The 17,178-nt window shown below is 38.7% G+C and overlaps 2 protein-coding genes across 8 annotated transcripts; one reads left to right on the forward strand and one right to left on the reverse strand.

The window, feature by feature from the left end:
• Positions 1–1,102: 1,102 nt before the first annotated feature.
• On the forward strand, positions 1,103–11,001 carry rbbp8 (retinoblastoma binding protein 8). 6 transcript variants are annotated; one of them, XM_038725092.1, is made up of 19 exons: positions 1,103–1,311; positions 1,648–1,800; positions 1,926–1,968; positions 2,371–2,466; positions 2,549–2,640; positions 5,794–5,866; positions 6,195–6,376; positions 6,472–6,567; positions 7,010–7,083; positions 7,443–7,501; positions 7,834–8,125; positions 8,353–8,521; positions 8,628–8,758; positions 8,903–9,008; positions 9,157–9,321; positions 9,446–9,491; positions 10,329–10,416; positions 10,499–10,640; positions 10,853–11,001. In XM_038725092.1, the coding sequence occupies exons 2-19, from the start codon at positions 1,701–1,703 to the stop codon at positions 10,948–10,950; spliced, it is 2,052 nt and encodes a 683-aa protein (XP_038581020.1). In that variant the 5' UTR covers positions 1,103–1,311; positions 1,648–1,700; the 3' UTR covers positions 10,951–11,001. The 6 variants fall into 6 exon arrangements, with proteins under 6 accessions (XP_038581020.1, XP_038581026.1, XP_038581036.1 ...); XM_038725098.1 differs by having other exon boundaries at positions 1,652–1,800; XM_038725108.1 differs by having other exon boundaries at positions 1,104–1,249.
• A 335-nt stretch (positions 11,002–11,336) lies between these two features.
• On the reverse strand, positions 11,337–16,626 carry LOC119907387 (transmembrane protein 241). 2 transcript variants are annotated; one of them, XM_038725155.1, is made up of 15 exons: positions 16,405–16,626; positions 15,727–15,773; positions 15,315–15,392; positions 15,152–15,233; positions 14,954–15,004; positions 14,707–14,732; positions 13,719–13,770; positions 13,512–13,560; positions 13,100–13,145; positions 12,957–12,992; positions 12,408–12,442; positions 12,100–12,169; positions 11,901–11,994; positions 11,692–11,756; positions 11,337–11,553 (listed from the first exon to the last, which is right to left on the reverse strand). In XM_038725155.1, exons 1-15 carry the CDS (start codon positions 16,474–16,476, stop codon positions 11,493–11,495), a joined length of 864 nt encoding a protein of 287 aa, XP_038581083.1. In that variant the 5' UTR covers positions 16,477–16,626; the 3' UTR covers positions 11,337–11,492. The 2 variants fall into 2 exon arrangements, with proteins under 2 accessions (XP_038581083.1, XP_038581075.1); XM_038725147.1 differs by having other exon boundaries at positions 14,954–15,031.
• Positions 16,627–17,178: the final 552 nt, after the last annotated feature.

A 17,178-nucleotide genomic window follows, 5' to 3' on the forward strand; every position in this document is an offset into this window, starting at 1 on the left:
TCTTTTTTTGATTTGGGGATCAATTTGATAAGAAGTTGTTGGTAACTCTCCTTTTTCTATGACTTCTTCAAGTAAAGACACTAAAAATGGGGCTACGGTCTTAATAAAGACTATTGAATTCGCCTATCAACCCATCATTCCCAGGAGATTTATTTTCTTTGAGAGAGTCAATACATTTTTGTATCTCTGTTAAGCTAATTTTCTGGTCATAGACTGATTTAAAACATCATCAATACCCATAAAGCTTATATTGCCTTCATTTTCAGAATGGGTAGCATATAACGTCTGATAGAAATTGGCTACATGTTGTTTCATTTTCACATTCTATATTATTACTTCTAAGTTTACAAAGTGAAGATTGTTCATAGTTTCTCTTTTCTAGATTAAAAAAGTATTTAGTGCATTTTTCACCTTGTTCTGGCCACTTTCTTTGGGATCTGACAAAGGCACCTCTGGCCTTTTCTTCATATATTTTGTCCAATTCAAGTTGTATTGTAATTCATATTTCATTAATTCCCAGCATTTTCCTAACTTGTTCAATAAATTTGCTTCCCTTCATTTTTAAATTCATTGTTTTCTAATAGTGTTTTATTTAATTTCCAATAGTCCTTGTTAAAGTTACCTCTAATCGATGTCATATTTACTTTAATCACAATAGCCTTTTGATCTGTAAAAATAGAGGGTTCTATATAAGTCCACCTTGTCTTCTATATCTGAGATCAACCAGAAGTCTCTATCCTTATTACTCCAAGTATCTATTCTTTGGTTTATGTGTCTAGGACAATGTCATATGTATCAATAAGATCCATCCTAACAGATATGTTTCCTAATTCACTCATTACTTTATCTTGAGGAGGCCACCTTTCCATGTTTTCATCCATCGCTGTATTAGGGGGTGAAGGAGGGGAAGCCTACATGGAACCGTCCATGCAGGCTTTGGTCGGCTTAACTATTCAAACTGTGGCTGGGTTTGAACCACTAACCGGATACTGTATAAAAACCTCCATACAGTTTACGGTTTGAACAGGAGAGGGCGTCGGAGATTGTAGACTGGCAGACGAAGAAGAAGAAGAAGAAGAAGAAGAAGAAGAAGAAGAAACCTCCCAGCAGGCAGTTCGGCGCGCGAATTTGGATTTAGTTGTTGTGGAGTTGTCAACATGGAAGTACTTTACTCCATTAACATGTCAGCCTAACTACTTCATTCCTCACATAAACCTCTGCGTCTTTCCTGGACTCGTTGGTGTAAGAGGTGTTTATTCCGAAAGTGTGTAGCGAGCCTCCGGGTGGACGTTTGGCTAGTTAGCGTTAGCTGTGAGTTTTCCTACTTTTCAAATGTAACGTTATCTGTAAGTTAAATACATCGCTTTGGGTTATAATACATGACAGGACCAAACTTGTGCTGACGACAGATGAACGTTAAACTGAAATGAAAAAGTTTCATAGCCAAGCAAATATAAACTATAAGGGGAAGGAAGATTTTCATTATTTATAGTTGCTGTAGCTGGATTAACTGGACTGAAATAAGGCTGAGCCCGTAACGTTAAGTTAGCATAATAGTTATTATTTTACATTTACACATCAACTTGCGTTAATTGAATGATACATTAGTACAGACATATGTGATAAACATGTTTCTTTCCCCCCCAGGTAGTGTTGGCTGGTAGTAGGAGAGCTGGCTGGGTTTTTGCAGTGAGTGGAGGATGAGCAGCCCAGGACAGAGCAGCAGAACCCCCAAACCAGCTGACCTCTTTGAAGATTTATGGAGGCAGCTGGGAGAGTGCCACCAGAACACACTTCAAGGTAACTAACTGACCCATGATGTTCTGTATGTAGGTCATACTGAAGTCGGATACTAAAATGACATCTATTTGAGTCCCCTCCCTTTGTTTCACACTCTTCAACATTGCATTTGTTGCTGTTTTTAGAACTGGAGGCAAAAGTGAGCAAGTTGAAGAAGGAGCGCTGTTTGTGAGTATACTGCGTTTTAGGGCTGGGCAATAAAACAATAGTGGTAATTATCGCAACGTAATTTTCAATCTCAATAACAATATAACAAATGTTCAATAAATGTAAAAAAAAACAAAAAATCTTTGAATTCATTCACGAATGAATTAGTGATTTTTTTATTAAGATATTTGTTTTTTTATGGAAAAAGGACAGAAAAATATTTTACTTAATCTTACTCATGCATATTTATTTATCATAATTGTTTTGAATGTTCTACCTCAGATTTGTTAAGTGATCGACTGTTTGGCATCGAGTGTTTGTCATGTTCGGATACATCAACATGAGTATTTCTGACCCTAGCTTTAGAAAATTATTTGTGAATATATAAATGTAGTGACCTGTCATTGCAATTGTTTTCTACAGGGATGCTCAAAGACTTGAGGTGTTTCACAGTCGCAACCAGCAGCTGAAGGAGCAAAACAAAACCCTGCAGGATGCTATCAGTCTCCTGGAGGAAAGGTAACTGCCTCCACAACAGGTTATCATTGTTGAAAGAACTGTATGCTCTACAAAGACCAGAAACTATATTCACTGTTTCCAGGCTCCGTGCAGGAGAGTGTGATCGATGTACCATCTTAAGGGAGAACCTGAAAAACAACCAGGATCAGAATTTGTGCCTGATTGCCAAACTGAGTGAGTTTACTCATTGATGTCGTTATTCCACTGACAGACAGAGTGGTGTTGAAAAATAGAGAGAATGCATTTATGTTTATCTTATACACTTTGTCCAGATACTTGAAGCACTTTGAGAATAAGTGAACCACAAGATTAGGCTTTTGCGGTAACATTGATCTTTCAAATCTATAGTGTGTTGTTTAATGTGACACACATTGTAAAGCTGGATGTAAAACAAAAAACATGTATGAAGTCATCCTATTTTAGTAAAATGTTCATTAGTCCCTTAACTGACCTTTTATTTTTTAACATGTAGCCTATTAGGTAGGGCTTGCATGACTTTGATCCAGACTGAAATATCTCAACAGATATACTTCATCTGTTTTTTTTTAGGAAGTGTTTTTAAAAAATCAGCCTATACTATAAAAAGTTGCATCTTTTTCAATACCACTATCTGTGACCCACCTCAGTACATAAAACGCTCTGAGACAGCAAGGTTGACAGCCCCTACGTATTTCTTGGCTGATTAGCTGCGTTTGCTGTTTTCTTTATGGTTGCACACGTTAGCTCAGGGATACAACGGCTAACGTGGTTCCTCAAAAGTATTACATTTTTGTGAGGCAGATTTTGACCGCAGTGTGCGGCGTCTTTAGTTTGTGCTTCCCAGTAATCTCACAAAATCCAAAATGTGTGCCCAGATGTCCACTTTCTAAGGGTGCTCCGATCGATCAGTCACAGATCATAATCGGCCGATAATGGCTTTAACGAGTTGGATCGGTGGTCTCTAAAAAGGCTGACCAGATGATGCAATACTCGCCAGACAAATTTTCAACAGCAGCTAAAATGGTTTCACTAAGCGGTCTGAGCAGTTTTCAGAGCACCAAAGTCCTTTTCAGACAGGAAGCGATTGATGCGCCCAGTTAACCATTTAGCAATCGGACAAGCGGAGCAACAAGCAGGAGCATCATGTGAAACTGTCGCAGTTGTGCTCATCTCACACACGCCACCCGCTACCAGAGTTTAATTGTCTAGACCCACAGCGCATCACGCAGAGAGAGACTCATCCTTCAGGCAGGTTAGCGACTTTATCCTGTCAGTTTCTCTCTTTACAAAGTGTAGCAGTATGAAAGTCCTACCCGAAGAGAGGCTGTGAAGTCTTCATGTTACACGATATGAGAACCACATACAACATTATTTATCAAATTGGGTCAGACTTGATGAATTTAGCAGGAGGATACACATGTGACAAGGCCCGCTTCAAAATAAGGTATCTAAATAGTATGGAAATAAGATTAATTGGATTATATTCATAGAAAGTATGAAACATATTACATGTGTCCATTAAAAGTAAATGGACACATGTAATTTACTTTACCGGTCCCTCTCGGGCCTCGGACCCATCCAAATCCTGTGGGAAACACTGAGTAAAAGCACATTTTGACTATTTAATTTATGCAATGGTAAAAAAACAGGCAAAATAAATGGTAATAATTAACCATTATAAAATCAAATAAAAACCTGCTGGCCGTATTTAAGAATTTGCTACTCTCTTCTCTGGTAAAGCCGGTGGCAGTAGGCCTATGTAAAGGATGTGGACTGTGCTTCTTGCACAAGGATTAAATAAAAACAACCCACTGAAATGATATAAGGCCTATAGTCTGTAAACCATATGAAATGATAATGAATATTGTAACTATAAGTAATATTAACAATATATACGAATAAATATAATATATTATACTGTTATATATTAAAAATATAACAGTATAATATGGAATTAACATTGTACTTTTATTTATTTAAATGCCCCTTATTTTCAAATGTCATTGATGACAGTAATGACTCCTCTCTGTAGCCTCCTCTCTCTGCTCCTCTCTCCCCCCTAAAGCCCACAGAACCTGCCTGAGCTTTCCAGAACAAAAAGCGGCGACTTCAGAGTTTATCATCGACTCATGATGTCTGTGCTCCTTTATCTCCTAAATATTTTGGCTACAGACTTTTTTGTTGCAGTTTTTATAGTTGAAGTAAATTTATAAACATGCTGTTTGTTCTGTTTTTGTAGTTTATTCTACAGGAAAGCTATATTTGTTAAGCTTTAAGATGTTTGCAGTAACCAGGCTGCTATGGTTTAAGTCTCTAAGACCGAGGGAGTGGAATTCTTTTGCCCATGTTTTCTTGCAATAAAATAAACAGTTGTCATTTCATGATACTTTATCATCTGTTAAGTTTAATACTTAATAAATAATTTTTAGGACTAATTAAATATAAATAATAATTAAAATAAATATACTGTATAATGCTACATGATAAATAAAGGCTTCAAATAGTCACAGGGATCGATGATCGATATCGGCCCTTACTGCTTTCAGCAATCGGTGATCGGCCCAGAAAATCCTGATCAGAGCACCTCTACTGTGTTCTAAGGGTACTAATACTTTTTACCACTCGCTACTGTGCTCTGCCTGCCTCCACTCTATCTCCCAACATATAAAAGTAACGTTAGCCTAATGTTGCCCACAATTCAATGCAAGCGATGTTGTGACAACATAACTTTACAATTTTATTGTCCAGCCGGGGCCAGAAATCAACAATCAACGTCAGTAGGCTACAATTTTGTGTAAGCTGCAAACTCCTGTATATGTTCTGTTGGTGCATTGCAGTGTATCTTAGAATCGAGAAATTGACACATCTCTAATACACACACACACACAAACACACACACACACACAAACACGACTATTATAGCAGATGAATTAGGTGTAGCCTACATTCAACGATAAATGTGCATTGGTACGGGTGCCAAAAAGACTTCCGCAAAGGAAACACCTGTGCATCCTCGCTCATAGCTTCTCCAGCAAGCCTCCTTTCTGCTCGAGATACATTTTAGGAAGGCGTCCTTCAAGATGGCGCTCTGAGATCGATTTCCAGGTCACAGGCAGGAAGAGAGAGGAGACAAGGAGGCACAAAATAGAGAAATGAGAAGAGCCTATAGAGCCTATAGCTGTAGACTCTTAGTCTAATTTAAATATAGAGAAGCCTATTTTATTTATTATTTGTCTATATTGGCAGTACCAGTAAACCACAAGATATAGCTACTGGCATGTTGAATAGCATGTTAACAATTGTGATGTAGCCTGTGTGACACACTGTTGTGTGTCATTTGTTCTCCAGAGAATGAAAGAAACAGCCTCGAGGATGAAAACAGAAAACTACATGCTGAACTTCAAAAGTTAAAAATGTCTTGGTAAGCTCCTCAGTGTGTTTGTCATATTATGTTAACATGTTTTCATGTATTTGACATTGTGGAAATGATCAAATTCATGAAAGATACATTTTCTGTGGTAAGTTTTTCTGTTATAGCTGCTTCTACAAATACTGTAGGTCTATGCACCGCAGTGGTTTCACTTCTTCACTGACTTAAGGTCAGGTTTCTCTGTGCATCTCTATGGGAGTACTGATACATAGCTCCAAGTTTAGTGAGCCTTTAAGCTGTGGTGTTGTGCATAGGAGTAAGCATTTACATTAAAGTTTCAGTTCCCAGTTAAAAAGCGCAGGTGGTGTTTTTAAATCAGCTCACAGCCCCGGCAGGCCTCCTCCCCCGAAACGGAAGAAGGCATCATCCCAGACTCACCAGTCCTGCCAAGCTCGCTGCCTGTGGCAAACAAACTGAGGAAACGTAAACATATGGACAAAATGAAGCACGTTCGCTATGCAGAGATGCCTCTACCACAGTCTAACAAGTCACTCTTCAACGGTCAGTCTGCTTTAAAAGTAACTGTCAGACTTTGTAATGCACCTTTCTGTTACCTGAATCACCTGTCTGAAGGCACTCTAACATGTTTTTTTAAGAACTGAATAAGGAGCTTGTTGACGCTACAAAGAATCCTGGAAGAGCAGAAGTACTTGTACCCAACACATGTGAACTGGACACACCCCACGTCTCAAGTATGACTTCATCCACTGCACTCCTATTATATCATCGTTATTTTAGAATGAAGAAATGTAAAAACAGGAACGCAAAACAGGAAGTGGACACCATATTTATTTCCTTCCATTAGAATATGTCTGTTACTTGAAATCCTACATGAGCACTAGGCCACATTTATCTACACAAACACACCCATCAAATCAGCCTAATTCACACAGTTGCTGTAAACTCACCCTGTAGCCTCAGATTAAATGTTGGTGTTACTGCCAACTCTACTCAGTGGGCTGATGATTTGAAGCTCAGAAGTACAATCGAAAACGGCTCTTGCACAGAAATCCATCCCTTTGCTGAAGTTTTAAGAAGACTGAAAATGTTCAGTTGCCATATCTGCAAAGTTGCTGATCGTGATTGTGAGACATGTAAAGGTGCTGTAACTGTTGGGTCTGTGTCTCGTTTCAGATGATGTGAATCTATATCTGGATGAAGCGATAGCAGAAACCTGCGGCCTTGAACTTCTTGACAAGCCTCACAGGGTGGGTGGGCTTGATACAGGTGTAAAGACATCAGGAATGCAATGATTATGTACCATTTGTAGGCCTTTTTCAAGAGAGACCCTTTCCACATTAGTTAACTACTGGTGTTGGGCACTGACATTTTTTCTATTTGACTGCACACAAAATTGGTTCAAAAGATTGAACCCACATGCACCTTCAGTAGTTTTAGCAGATGCAAAGTGTAATCTTTCACATCTTTTGACATTCATTTTTTTTTTTTACTGAAGAAAATTCCCGGTGTGAACTGAATATTTATATCTTAGCACATGTATTCAAACTCATTTAGCTCTTTGGGTTGTGTCTAATTTTTCCTTGTTATGTTATTTTTTTTCCCACAGACATCTGCAGGCCAGAAAAGCAGCTCGAAAGCTTCTTGGAAGTGTGACGTTAGTTTAAAGTAAGGTTGACAGCAGTTGGGATATTTATCTGCTATCATGACAGTGTCATGAGACATGCGTTTACATGTTCCACATGTAGTGAATGTGTGTAGTGACGTATATAAAGAATTTTACAGCCATTTTGAGTAGAATTTGAAAAACCCTGATGAGTTGTCTTAAAGTCACAAATGGACGGCAGTAGTTCTGACTGGGATTGTTTTTCCTTTGAATGTTGAAAGCTTTTAGTCTGCCGTTCTAAACCACCGTGCTTAAAAGGGTGTGGATTTGTTCTTGCGCAATCACCCAAACAAAGAGCATTCCAATAACACTGTGTTTCTTTCTCTGCCTTAAGGCCTTGCTGCTCCTCCTTTTCATCCATGCCCATCCACAGTCCAGACTCGACCACAGAGACGTCGCCGTCACTTATCTCACGTGTCAAACGGCTTTCGGAGAGCGGCTCCATTAACAAAGCAAAACGGGCGAAGGGGGACCGCGAACCGGAGGTGCAAGAAGAGGACAGACAAGGAATCCAGCAAGCGGTTGGCAAACAGTGGGAAGGCAGACACACACAACCTGACCTGATCAAACGAACCTCCACACGTTTAGGCAGTCAAAGCTTCAAGAAGGTGCCGTTGGACAGCCAGGTTAGAGATCTGTCCAAAAAGCTTGAATGAATGTGTGTGTTGGGGAAAGCAGTGGTCAGGGATGACCTGACTTCCGACCCAGATATAGTGCTCTTACAACCATAAGTTAGACACTTCACTCCTCGTTAGAGACTTCTTATATCTATGGAAGTGTTATTTAAGCTGTTAACAAAAAAGCAGAATAATTCCTCTGTATGGTTTTAAAATACCATGTGACAATTTAACAGGTTCAGTCAACACAAAATGGGACGTCTAACCAAAGGCCAGATGTTTCCTGTGCAAGTCCTGCTTTCAAGAAGCCAGATGTTAAAGAAGCAAACAAAGACGGCTTTAGGAAGAAAGGAAACCCTCTGCAAGATCTGAATGCCTCCCATCTTCAACCTGAAGGAGAAGATGGTGAGTTTGTTGGGTCTGATAGCCTTTGCAGTGCACATTATTTGAAAGGACGGACCTTATTTTCCAATTGAATGTTATAAATTTGAAGTATTTCTTTATAATTAAGCAGTTGAATTTCATGTGACCACGATGACTCTGCTCTCCCCAGCTGTGAGGGGGGGGAAAGTGGAGCCCATGTGGAGCATTGACCCTGCGCTCGCCCTGTCCATGTATGAAAGTGAATGGAGAGGTGACGAGGTACAGTCATGAATCTACATGAAAAGTCAGGAAATTAGAAATCTCTGTTCTGGTGTGATAGTGATACCTTGTCACTGTTGTTTATTTTGATATATTGGGGAGATGTAGTTTCTTACACCAGGCTGTTTATCTGTTTATTTTTAGCCAAAGGAAGAACAGTGTCTTGGAGAACTGGTAGATACCGACTGCACTTGGGTCAGTCACAGCTTACTCCAGTGTCGGGGAGAAAATGCCCGGGACAGTGTGTCTGGTGAGTATAAACCACAACTTTTACTATAAGTGCTTATCTACACAAGCTGACATGTCTTCTTTGCAGAAATTGATAGTGTTTTTTTGTAAAATATATAAAATGTGTTGTGGTTAAAAACATTAACAAGAATTTTGCTTTGCTTTTCAAGGTCTAGGCAAGAAGGCAAATGACAGTCTGGATATGATGTTTGACACAACAGCTTATGGAGAGTACAAGTCTTACAACAGTTCATGCTTAGGCCAGAGCCAGCCCTGTGGTGGTGGTGATGATGATGATGCAGGTGATTACGAAGAAGGAGAAGAGGAGGATGATGGTAAGCTTTCAGACTGAGAGAAACTGTGTTTTGTCATCACGTAATTTGCCAGTATCGCTGTTTATGACATTGGATGTCAGTTCTTAACTCGTGTTCATGTCCTTGTTTTAATCTCCCAAATTAGAACAAGATCTTCCTGAAAACAGCCAAAATAAAGGGCACAATGCACGGTAAGAAAGGACTGATTGTTGGGATCAGCGCTGACCTGTGGGCTATTTTATGCAGAAAAATCATAGACTGTATAAAGTAGATATAGCCACCATGTCACCCATTGGTTTGTGGACTGCCGTTTTGAATGGCAAAACTGAATGACATTTTGACCTGGCTGTCTCGGTTTTTTGGAACCACACATGACCGGACCATAGACTACACGTGACCATATTTGAATTATGAGTTAGGCGCTAACTAGCTTGGTTAGCAAGGTGCAGCCGTAGTTCACATTAACTGTGATATTAATGGGGATGCTAATTTTGGCTAGCGAAAAACAGGAAAAGAAATGTCCTTTGAAATGTACTGAAAAATTAACAGCAATAAGCTTTTTCAATGGTGCTGGTCAAATTTACACAATGCAGTGGATACGAGTCACCTGATTGACAGGTCGCCCTGGTAGCGACTTGTCAATCACAAGATAGCCACACCATTTTCCTCTGCTCATGCTGTATTGAAGAAGACTTGAAACTAACAACTGAGATCATAAAGTCATTATGAAATTGTTTATTGAGGTAATAAATCAAGTGTGAAGTGCAATACAATCGCCCCCTGCTGGCCGTTAGAAGGAATGCAGGTTTAAGGCACTTCGGCATTGGCTGCACTTTTCAGGCCCAGAGGTTCCCGCTTGAGGGGAAAAAAAAATAAAAAATGATGTAGTACTTTAACAGCTCGCATTATTTACTAAAGAAGATGTGCTTGGATGATCAGGTGAACCCTGGTGGGGGTTTTTTTTCTCATCAACTGTTAACATCAATAGATTCCTGTCAACATCCCACAATCTACATTTTCTCTTTTAGATGCCCAACATTTGCACACGTGGCCGTGGTTCGCAAGAAAGACGAGAGACGAAAACTTAAGGGCACCACCTGTAAGGAGTGTGACATTGTAAGTATTTTCATCATAAGGCCGAGTTACACTGACATGTTTAACGCTGGTCTTATTTTAAATGGATGTTTATTTCAAACAGTATTACGCTCATCTCCCAGAGGAGGAAAAACAGAAAAAGTTGTCTGCGTGCTCAAGGCACAGATTTCTTTATATTCCTCCTTGTACTCCTGAAAATTTCTGGGAAGTTGGATTCCCATCAACTCAAACATGCATTGAGAGAGGTAATTCAACGATGTTTACTTTTTAGTAAAACCTTCCCTTAAAGTGTTATGGTAAAGCATTAGCAGAACATTTGATCCCATTTCCCCAGAGATCGATAAACTGTTACTCTTAGTGTCTTCTGTGTTACAGCATCCCATAATGACATGAAAAAATACATCAAAATAGAAGTCACGACATTATCATAAACACTGAGATGTGATTTCCCTTCTAGGTTATATCAAGGAAGAAAAGAACCCACAGGCACGTTCTCGGAGAAGACAACCATTCAATGCTTTATTCTCCCCAAAGTCGAAAAAACAGGAGAGCTAAGTGGAAGAACAGTTTGGATTGGCCCATTTAAATAAACACATCACAGTGTACAACGAACAGGCTCATCACTGTGTGAAAATTACACTGGGTGTGCAATGACGCTGTTTTATACTGTGACATTATGAAGTGTGTTTACTCCTTTCTTTACCTCAGTTTTACATATGTAATTTCAATGTGCTGTCTGTACGCACAGTCTGTTCGACTGGTTTGTGTTGTTTTTGTAGATAGTGAGTATGCTCGGGATTTGTTTGGATAAATAAAAATGTACTGCATCAAAAAGAAATCCACTTTACCTCATCAAAAGCTGCAGTTCTTCGGGGTGATTTATTAGGCTCACAAATGTCCCTGTGGTTTGCTAAATTACCAAGAGCACACTGCACGCACAATATGCACACAAAGATAATTTTATTTTCATCAGCAGATCATCAGCTCACTGATAAGAAAATACAAAAAGGTGAAAAAATAAAACACTTTTTTAGAAAAAAAGAATCTCTTCAGGAAGTGCAAGTTGTTGGTTAAACTGGAGAGCTGCAGTTTTCTCATCACAGAGATTCTCTTTCAGAATACACCAACAGGGCTTCGGCAACATGGCTGACGACCACACTGTAACCAAACAGAAGAAAATCATTCATGTTTAAGTAATGTAAGTTGAGTAATGTCTAGTTCCAGTGTAAAATAAAGAGGACAAACTCCTAGATAAGAAGAATGACCGTGTCTAAAACAGCCAAGTGTGGCACTCACCAAATAAGAGCTGGAATGTTAAAGTCCATGTGGAAAATAAATGGGGAGAGGGACATGGCAGTAATCTGAAAGTAAAGTTGTTAAACTGTCAGCCAGACCAATTTCAAATAATCATTTTACTAATTACAATTCACTCAATTGATTGTGTGAATTATGATGCTACTGATTCCCCCCAAAATACTATTAAACCTAAATTTGAAAATGGTCACCTTAGACAAAAAAATCCAGACCCCAAAGTGCTCGAGGGAAAATCCACTTTTTAGTTTGACTGTGGCCAGCAGAAGCAAAAACCCCAGCAGTGCACTGTCGAACGAGAGACAATGAACCACAGGGTGAGTTATACTGAAAACTAACATTAAAACTAACATTGATGTACAAAATAAGTGTCCATGGTCTGAAGGCTTTTACCTGGCACAGCAACCACAGTGAAATGTGCTGGACTGAAGGGACGGGAACTCCAAGGCACCAGTGAGGTCACCTGAGGGATAAAGATTTGATTGCAAGGTACAAATGTAGATATTGTATTCTTTAAACATCAAGGGATGACAGAGTTGCAACACAGCAGACCATGTTATACGAAGTATACTACCAAAATAAAAACATATGTTTGGATACAATTCTAGGAACAAAATATCCTTTGGGTTGCAACTTTTCTCAGCATTATCTCAGCATTTAGCCACCTAAGAATTTAAACATCTGCACAGTGGCTTGCATACCTGTTGGGTGAGCAGCAATGGCCAGCAGCAGTACACTGTTATGCAGAGACAGAGAAAGATGAAGCGAGTTACTGATAATACCAGAACCTGCACCAGGTAATGTCGTAATGTAAAAAAAAAAACTGAATTCTGAAGTGGTCAAATTGACATGATGATTCCATTTAATATGTCGGTGTTTAATGGAACTCACAAGTATCACTACGGCCTTTCTGGATGCAAAAGTGAATAACTTAACCTTATACGTATTTAAGCTAACTCTTAAATACTGTCTGCAAGTAAGCTACTATTTATATGTAGTTCCCGATTTCTGCAAATAAACATGTAAAGTCCCTTTAATGCTGCTCCCCAACTTTAATGATGGGCTCTTCCTCCAGCCTTTATCTTGCTATATTTGCATTCAGCGGTATGCAACTGAACAGCAAAAAGGGATCTGACTGTCTTGCAAACTTTGACTCCTCACGCCCCTTCTAGAGCTCCCGGGAAGGCGATAAACATGACCAGATCATCTGCATGTTGCATCAAGTCATTTTGAGAATGATTTATTCTTACCTGAAAAAGTAGTTAATGCACTGTTGTTCAAGGTCACTACAATAAAAAAAAATATCACAAGAAGAGAGGCACAAATGAGGAACACACTTTCAAGCTAGGTTTTGGTGTTTTCTACTATTATCACATTATTTCGTTGTGCTTACCTTAAATTACTGGGTTTGTAGTGAACTTGAAACACCCTGTATGCACCTGAAATGAAATTATATTCTTACATTTTCTGTTAGCCAGTACAGACACTGTACATCAGAGAAGATAAACACTACTAATCTAATGGACCTTGTAATTTTCAGGGTGAAAACTGATTCTGATGACTCCTGTTTTTTTCCATATTTTTATGGCTATCACCTTAAATACAACCTTTGACATCACTGGTCCTTCTAATTCAGATTGTACTGGTCTAGGGCTCATCTCACACTCAGCCACTTCTGATTATTATGTTTCTTTCTGTTGTGTCCCTCAAGGCTCAAACCTTGGGCCACTGTTCCTCTCTTCATGTAACTCTTGAGCTTTTACAGTTGTCATTGTAGCATTTCTCATCTGTATTCTTAGACATACCAACACAGAACAGATGACCGACAGCCCAAAGGTAACCACTGTAGTCAAACTGCAAAATAGGCATAACATGTAAACAGAGTAGATTTGTTGTGACAAATGACCACAAAACACTTGTATTCTTCCTCCCAAGAACAGCAACTGATAGGATGTCAGAAAATGATAACACTGAAATATGAAAGCCACTGTGTGATGATGATGAATTATTACCTGAGGATCAAAGAGGGGCAAGTTGATGGCTGAAAGCAGCATTAAGCATAAGCTACAAGGAGAAAAGCATATTTAAAGATGTACTCATGTAAAAGTGAATACCGTAAAGTTAATAGCCTGGCTTTTATTTGCTTCGATCACCGAACTCACCCTGCCTATATCTGAGACAGGTGTCTATCTGGGAAGGGCCTTTAATTCCTTTGGCACAAAACTCTTTTGGGTAATGGTTTATTTCAACCAGTATGAATATTACATGTATAACAATTAGGCTATCGGATAACATATCGATTACGAATCATTCATTTAGCTCCAGGAGACAGCCCATCTAGGCCATCCTCAAACACAAAGAGAGAGCGAGACATACCGGTAAATCTGAATGAATAATACTTTGATGCTCATAGTTACCTTAAAATAAACTGAACAATTGAATTATGGAGAATTTAACCGATGTAAGATGTGAAGCATGTCTACACTGACAAACATTTAAACGTTTATATTTGTATGTTCGTCCTTAAGCAGCTCAGAACTAGCTCAAGAGGGCGACCCGGTGGGCTACATCCAGAGGACTTCTATAAAAACCAGACCAGGCTTCTAATTGAGACCTGCGTTCATTTGTCAAAATGTGTAGCCACACCAGGCCAGTAAAAGGCCACAGACGTCTAATTGAGACTAGGCTTTTAATTGAAGTTTTACAGAATTTCATCTTTGTGCTTCGTATTTTTGAACATAATCTTGCTTTTATTTATCCAGACTTGGAAAAGTGCTTCACAGATTTATTTACTTTTAGTTTTATTACTATTAAGTAAGTATTCTCCTTTCAGGGGCGAAATGAAATGTAGTTATTATTAGTACTTATCAGTATTATTTGTAGTTAGCTCTTGCAACCTTCATGTACATGACCTATGAAAAACATCTTCATACAATGACCTGTGACACAAACTTGCTGTATTACTGCTCAAATAAAGGGAAAAAGGGGTTAAGCACTAACCTGATAAACTTCAGCCACTGTGCCTTCTGACAAAGAGAGAGAAAAGCACATTTTAGTGACTGAGATACAGCATATCACAGTGATGGTTAAAGCTTGTACAAGTTAAGAGTGTGTGGCTGTTAAGGCCATTCAAACTCATAAAGCAGTGGTGCCTCCATTTGCTTCCAGTGAATAAGATGGCAGAGTACTGCAAAGGGAGGGAGTGTACTGCACATATTCACATAGAGCAGGCCGTGCAGCCTCTTACCTCTCTATGGATGACCTTCAAGATTATGTAACTAACAACATGAGAGGAATTCTGAAGAGTGAAGTAAAAAGGGATTTCCTAGACGGAGAAGGAAGAGAAAAAAAAGATTCCTTCAAGCAAAAATGTACATGATTAGAATACAGTTGGTGCAATTGAAAAGTTACTACATCTAAAAAGGTGGTAGGTTGTATGGCGTACTATGCGTGATAAGGATCTAGAACCAGCATATATGTTTCCTACAAACAGGAGGGAGCCTGGAAGCCAGGAAAGAGCTGCTGACCTGTAACAAAACATTAAAACATCAAACAAGCAGCCACTGAATGGACCCAGTACGACTCCTACAGCAGTACATATTAAGTACCTGGTGATGCGGCTCATTTCCACCCATCCCAGCTTCCCAGAGAGTAGGAGCAGGATGGCCCCAATAAATGTCTGCCATCTGGAAATAAGCATTTTTGTCATGTTAGTGAACATAAACACCAGGGTGTTTGGGTATGCAGTTTGCATTTCATCTCATTTATATGGTAGTATAAATAGGTAGACCATTAATCAAGATTTTTCAAGGTTTAAATTCTTAGCATGTTTTTAATTACACATTTGTAAGTTAGGAACTGTACATGCACTTCTCAAGAGCAACATCTGACCTTTAAGACCATCGAAAGTGTTTACATTATGTGCTTGCTTGACCTTTTAAGTGCCTGCACACACCCTGTAATGACAATGGATAAAGCATGAAGAGGATCCACATAAACTATTTATCATCAGATACTCACCCTTGAAACAGGGTTGGATATGTGAATTTCAACACTGACAGGACAAACTGACGAGAGAAAAGAAAAGATCATTCAGGTTACGGACTTATCATGAGCAAACCAGTGTGGTAACTTTTACAACTTTATCATTCTGACAGCAGGAGATGCTCCACCCATTGGCACCAAAACCCCTTTCAAAGTTCGGCCAATTCAGTGTTTCCCTAAGTATATGGAAAATCACTTTCTATAACACAACTCTGAATATAGATCATTATTGGTGGGATTAACTCTTCGATTCATCACACCTGTAACTTACATCCAACAACATGTCGTTTTTACACCTTGTTCGATTTTATTTCCTGCAACAGTTTCCTACCAAAACAAGAGCCGAGGCTTTGTTGATAGTGCTGCTTTGATGGGTTCACATTAAAAAAATACGAAAAGGGTTTTAAGTCATGTTCGCTTAGCGGTTATAATTTATGATGATGATGGTTACATTGCAATTTTCCGCTAATTTCAAAGTCACGCTCTCCACACGGGTGGTAAATGTAGCCGAAAAGACTTGAGATGGAGACTTACTTGTCAATTGCTTCGCTTGTATGCCTGAAATTTTAACCACATCTATTGCACTGGTAATCAATCAAATCGCTGGATCGCAGTACTTTTTAAGAGTGCGACTTTAATCTCCTCAACACTCACCTTATTCGTGAAATATGATACAACGAAAACGAAGCTAAAAGCGAATCCAGCGATATGTCTTCTCCACTGCATGTTGACCCGCCGGCACACTGCAACAGGCACATGGTTCCTAAAGCTATACTACATTTTAATAATGCATGTTGCCTCTTTCAAACTAGAGACATTTCAAATCGGAAACTTCCCTCAGTGTCCCCGATGACACGACAGCCAAGACGCTGTGAGACAAAGATCGTCTATGTTTGGGAAGACCTCTCACAACTGCTCATTTTCTGCAGCTATGAAAACAAATATAACAATTTGTATTGTGATATTATAATTGCAAAGAATCCGGAAATTTAAAAAAGTACTCAACCTGTATGAAATAAAAGCAAAGCAAGACCATTATTATCAAATATGTCGGTGAGTTTACATGTAGCCTATACTATGGAGACATAGTAGTGGCAAACAGTCGCTTGATAGTAGAGTTGTACCAATCCATTTTAATTATAGTAATTTTTTTAATGAAAAAGCAAACATTTTCAAATGTGAGACTTAAATATATATTTTTGTGCATTCAATAATAATGATAATAATAATAATAATAATAATAATAATAATAACAATAATACATTTAATTTGTACCTTTCATTCACAAAGTGGTTTACCAATTTAAAAAGTTAATAGCGACAAATAAGCAAGATACAATATCAAAATACATTTTAAAAGTGGAAGAAAAAAGTTTAAAACAACATCAAAAAGTAAAATAAAAACAAAATGAAAGTAACTCTAACAATT

The sequence above is a fragment of the Micropterus salmoides genome, unplaced genomic scaffold (assembly GCF_014851395.1).
Source record: "Micropterus salmoides isolate LMB-PRFRI ecotype aquatic unplaced genomic scaffold, ASM1485139v1 Ms_hic_scaffold_1, whole genome shotgun sequence".
Taxonomy (NCBI): Eukaryota; Metazoa; Chordata; class Actinopteri; order Centrarchiformes; family Centrarchidae; genus Micropterus; species Micropterus salmoides.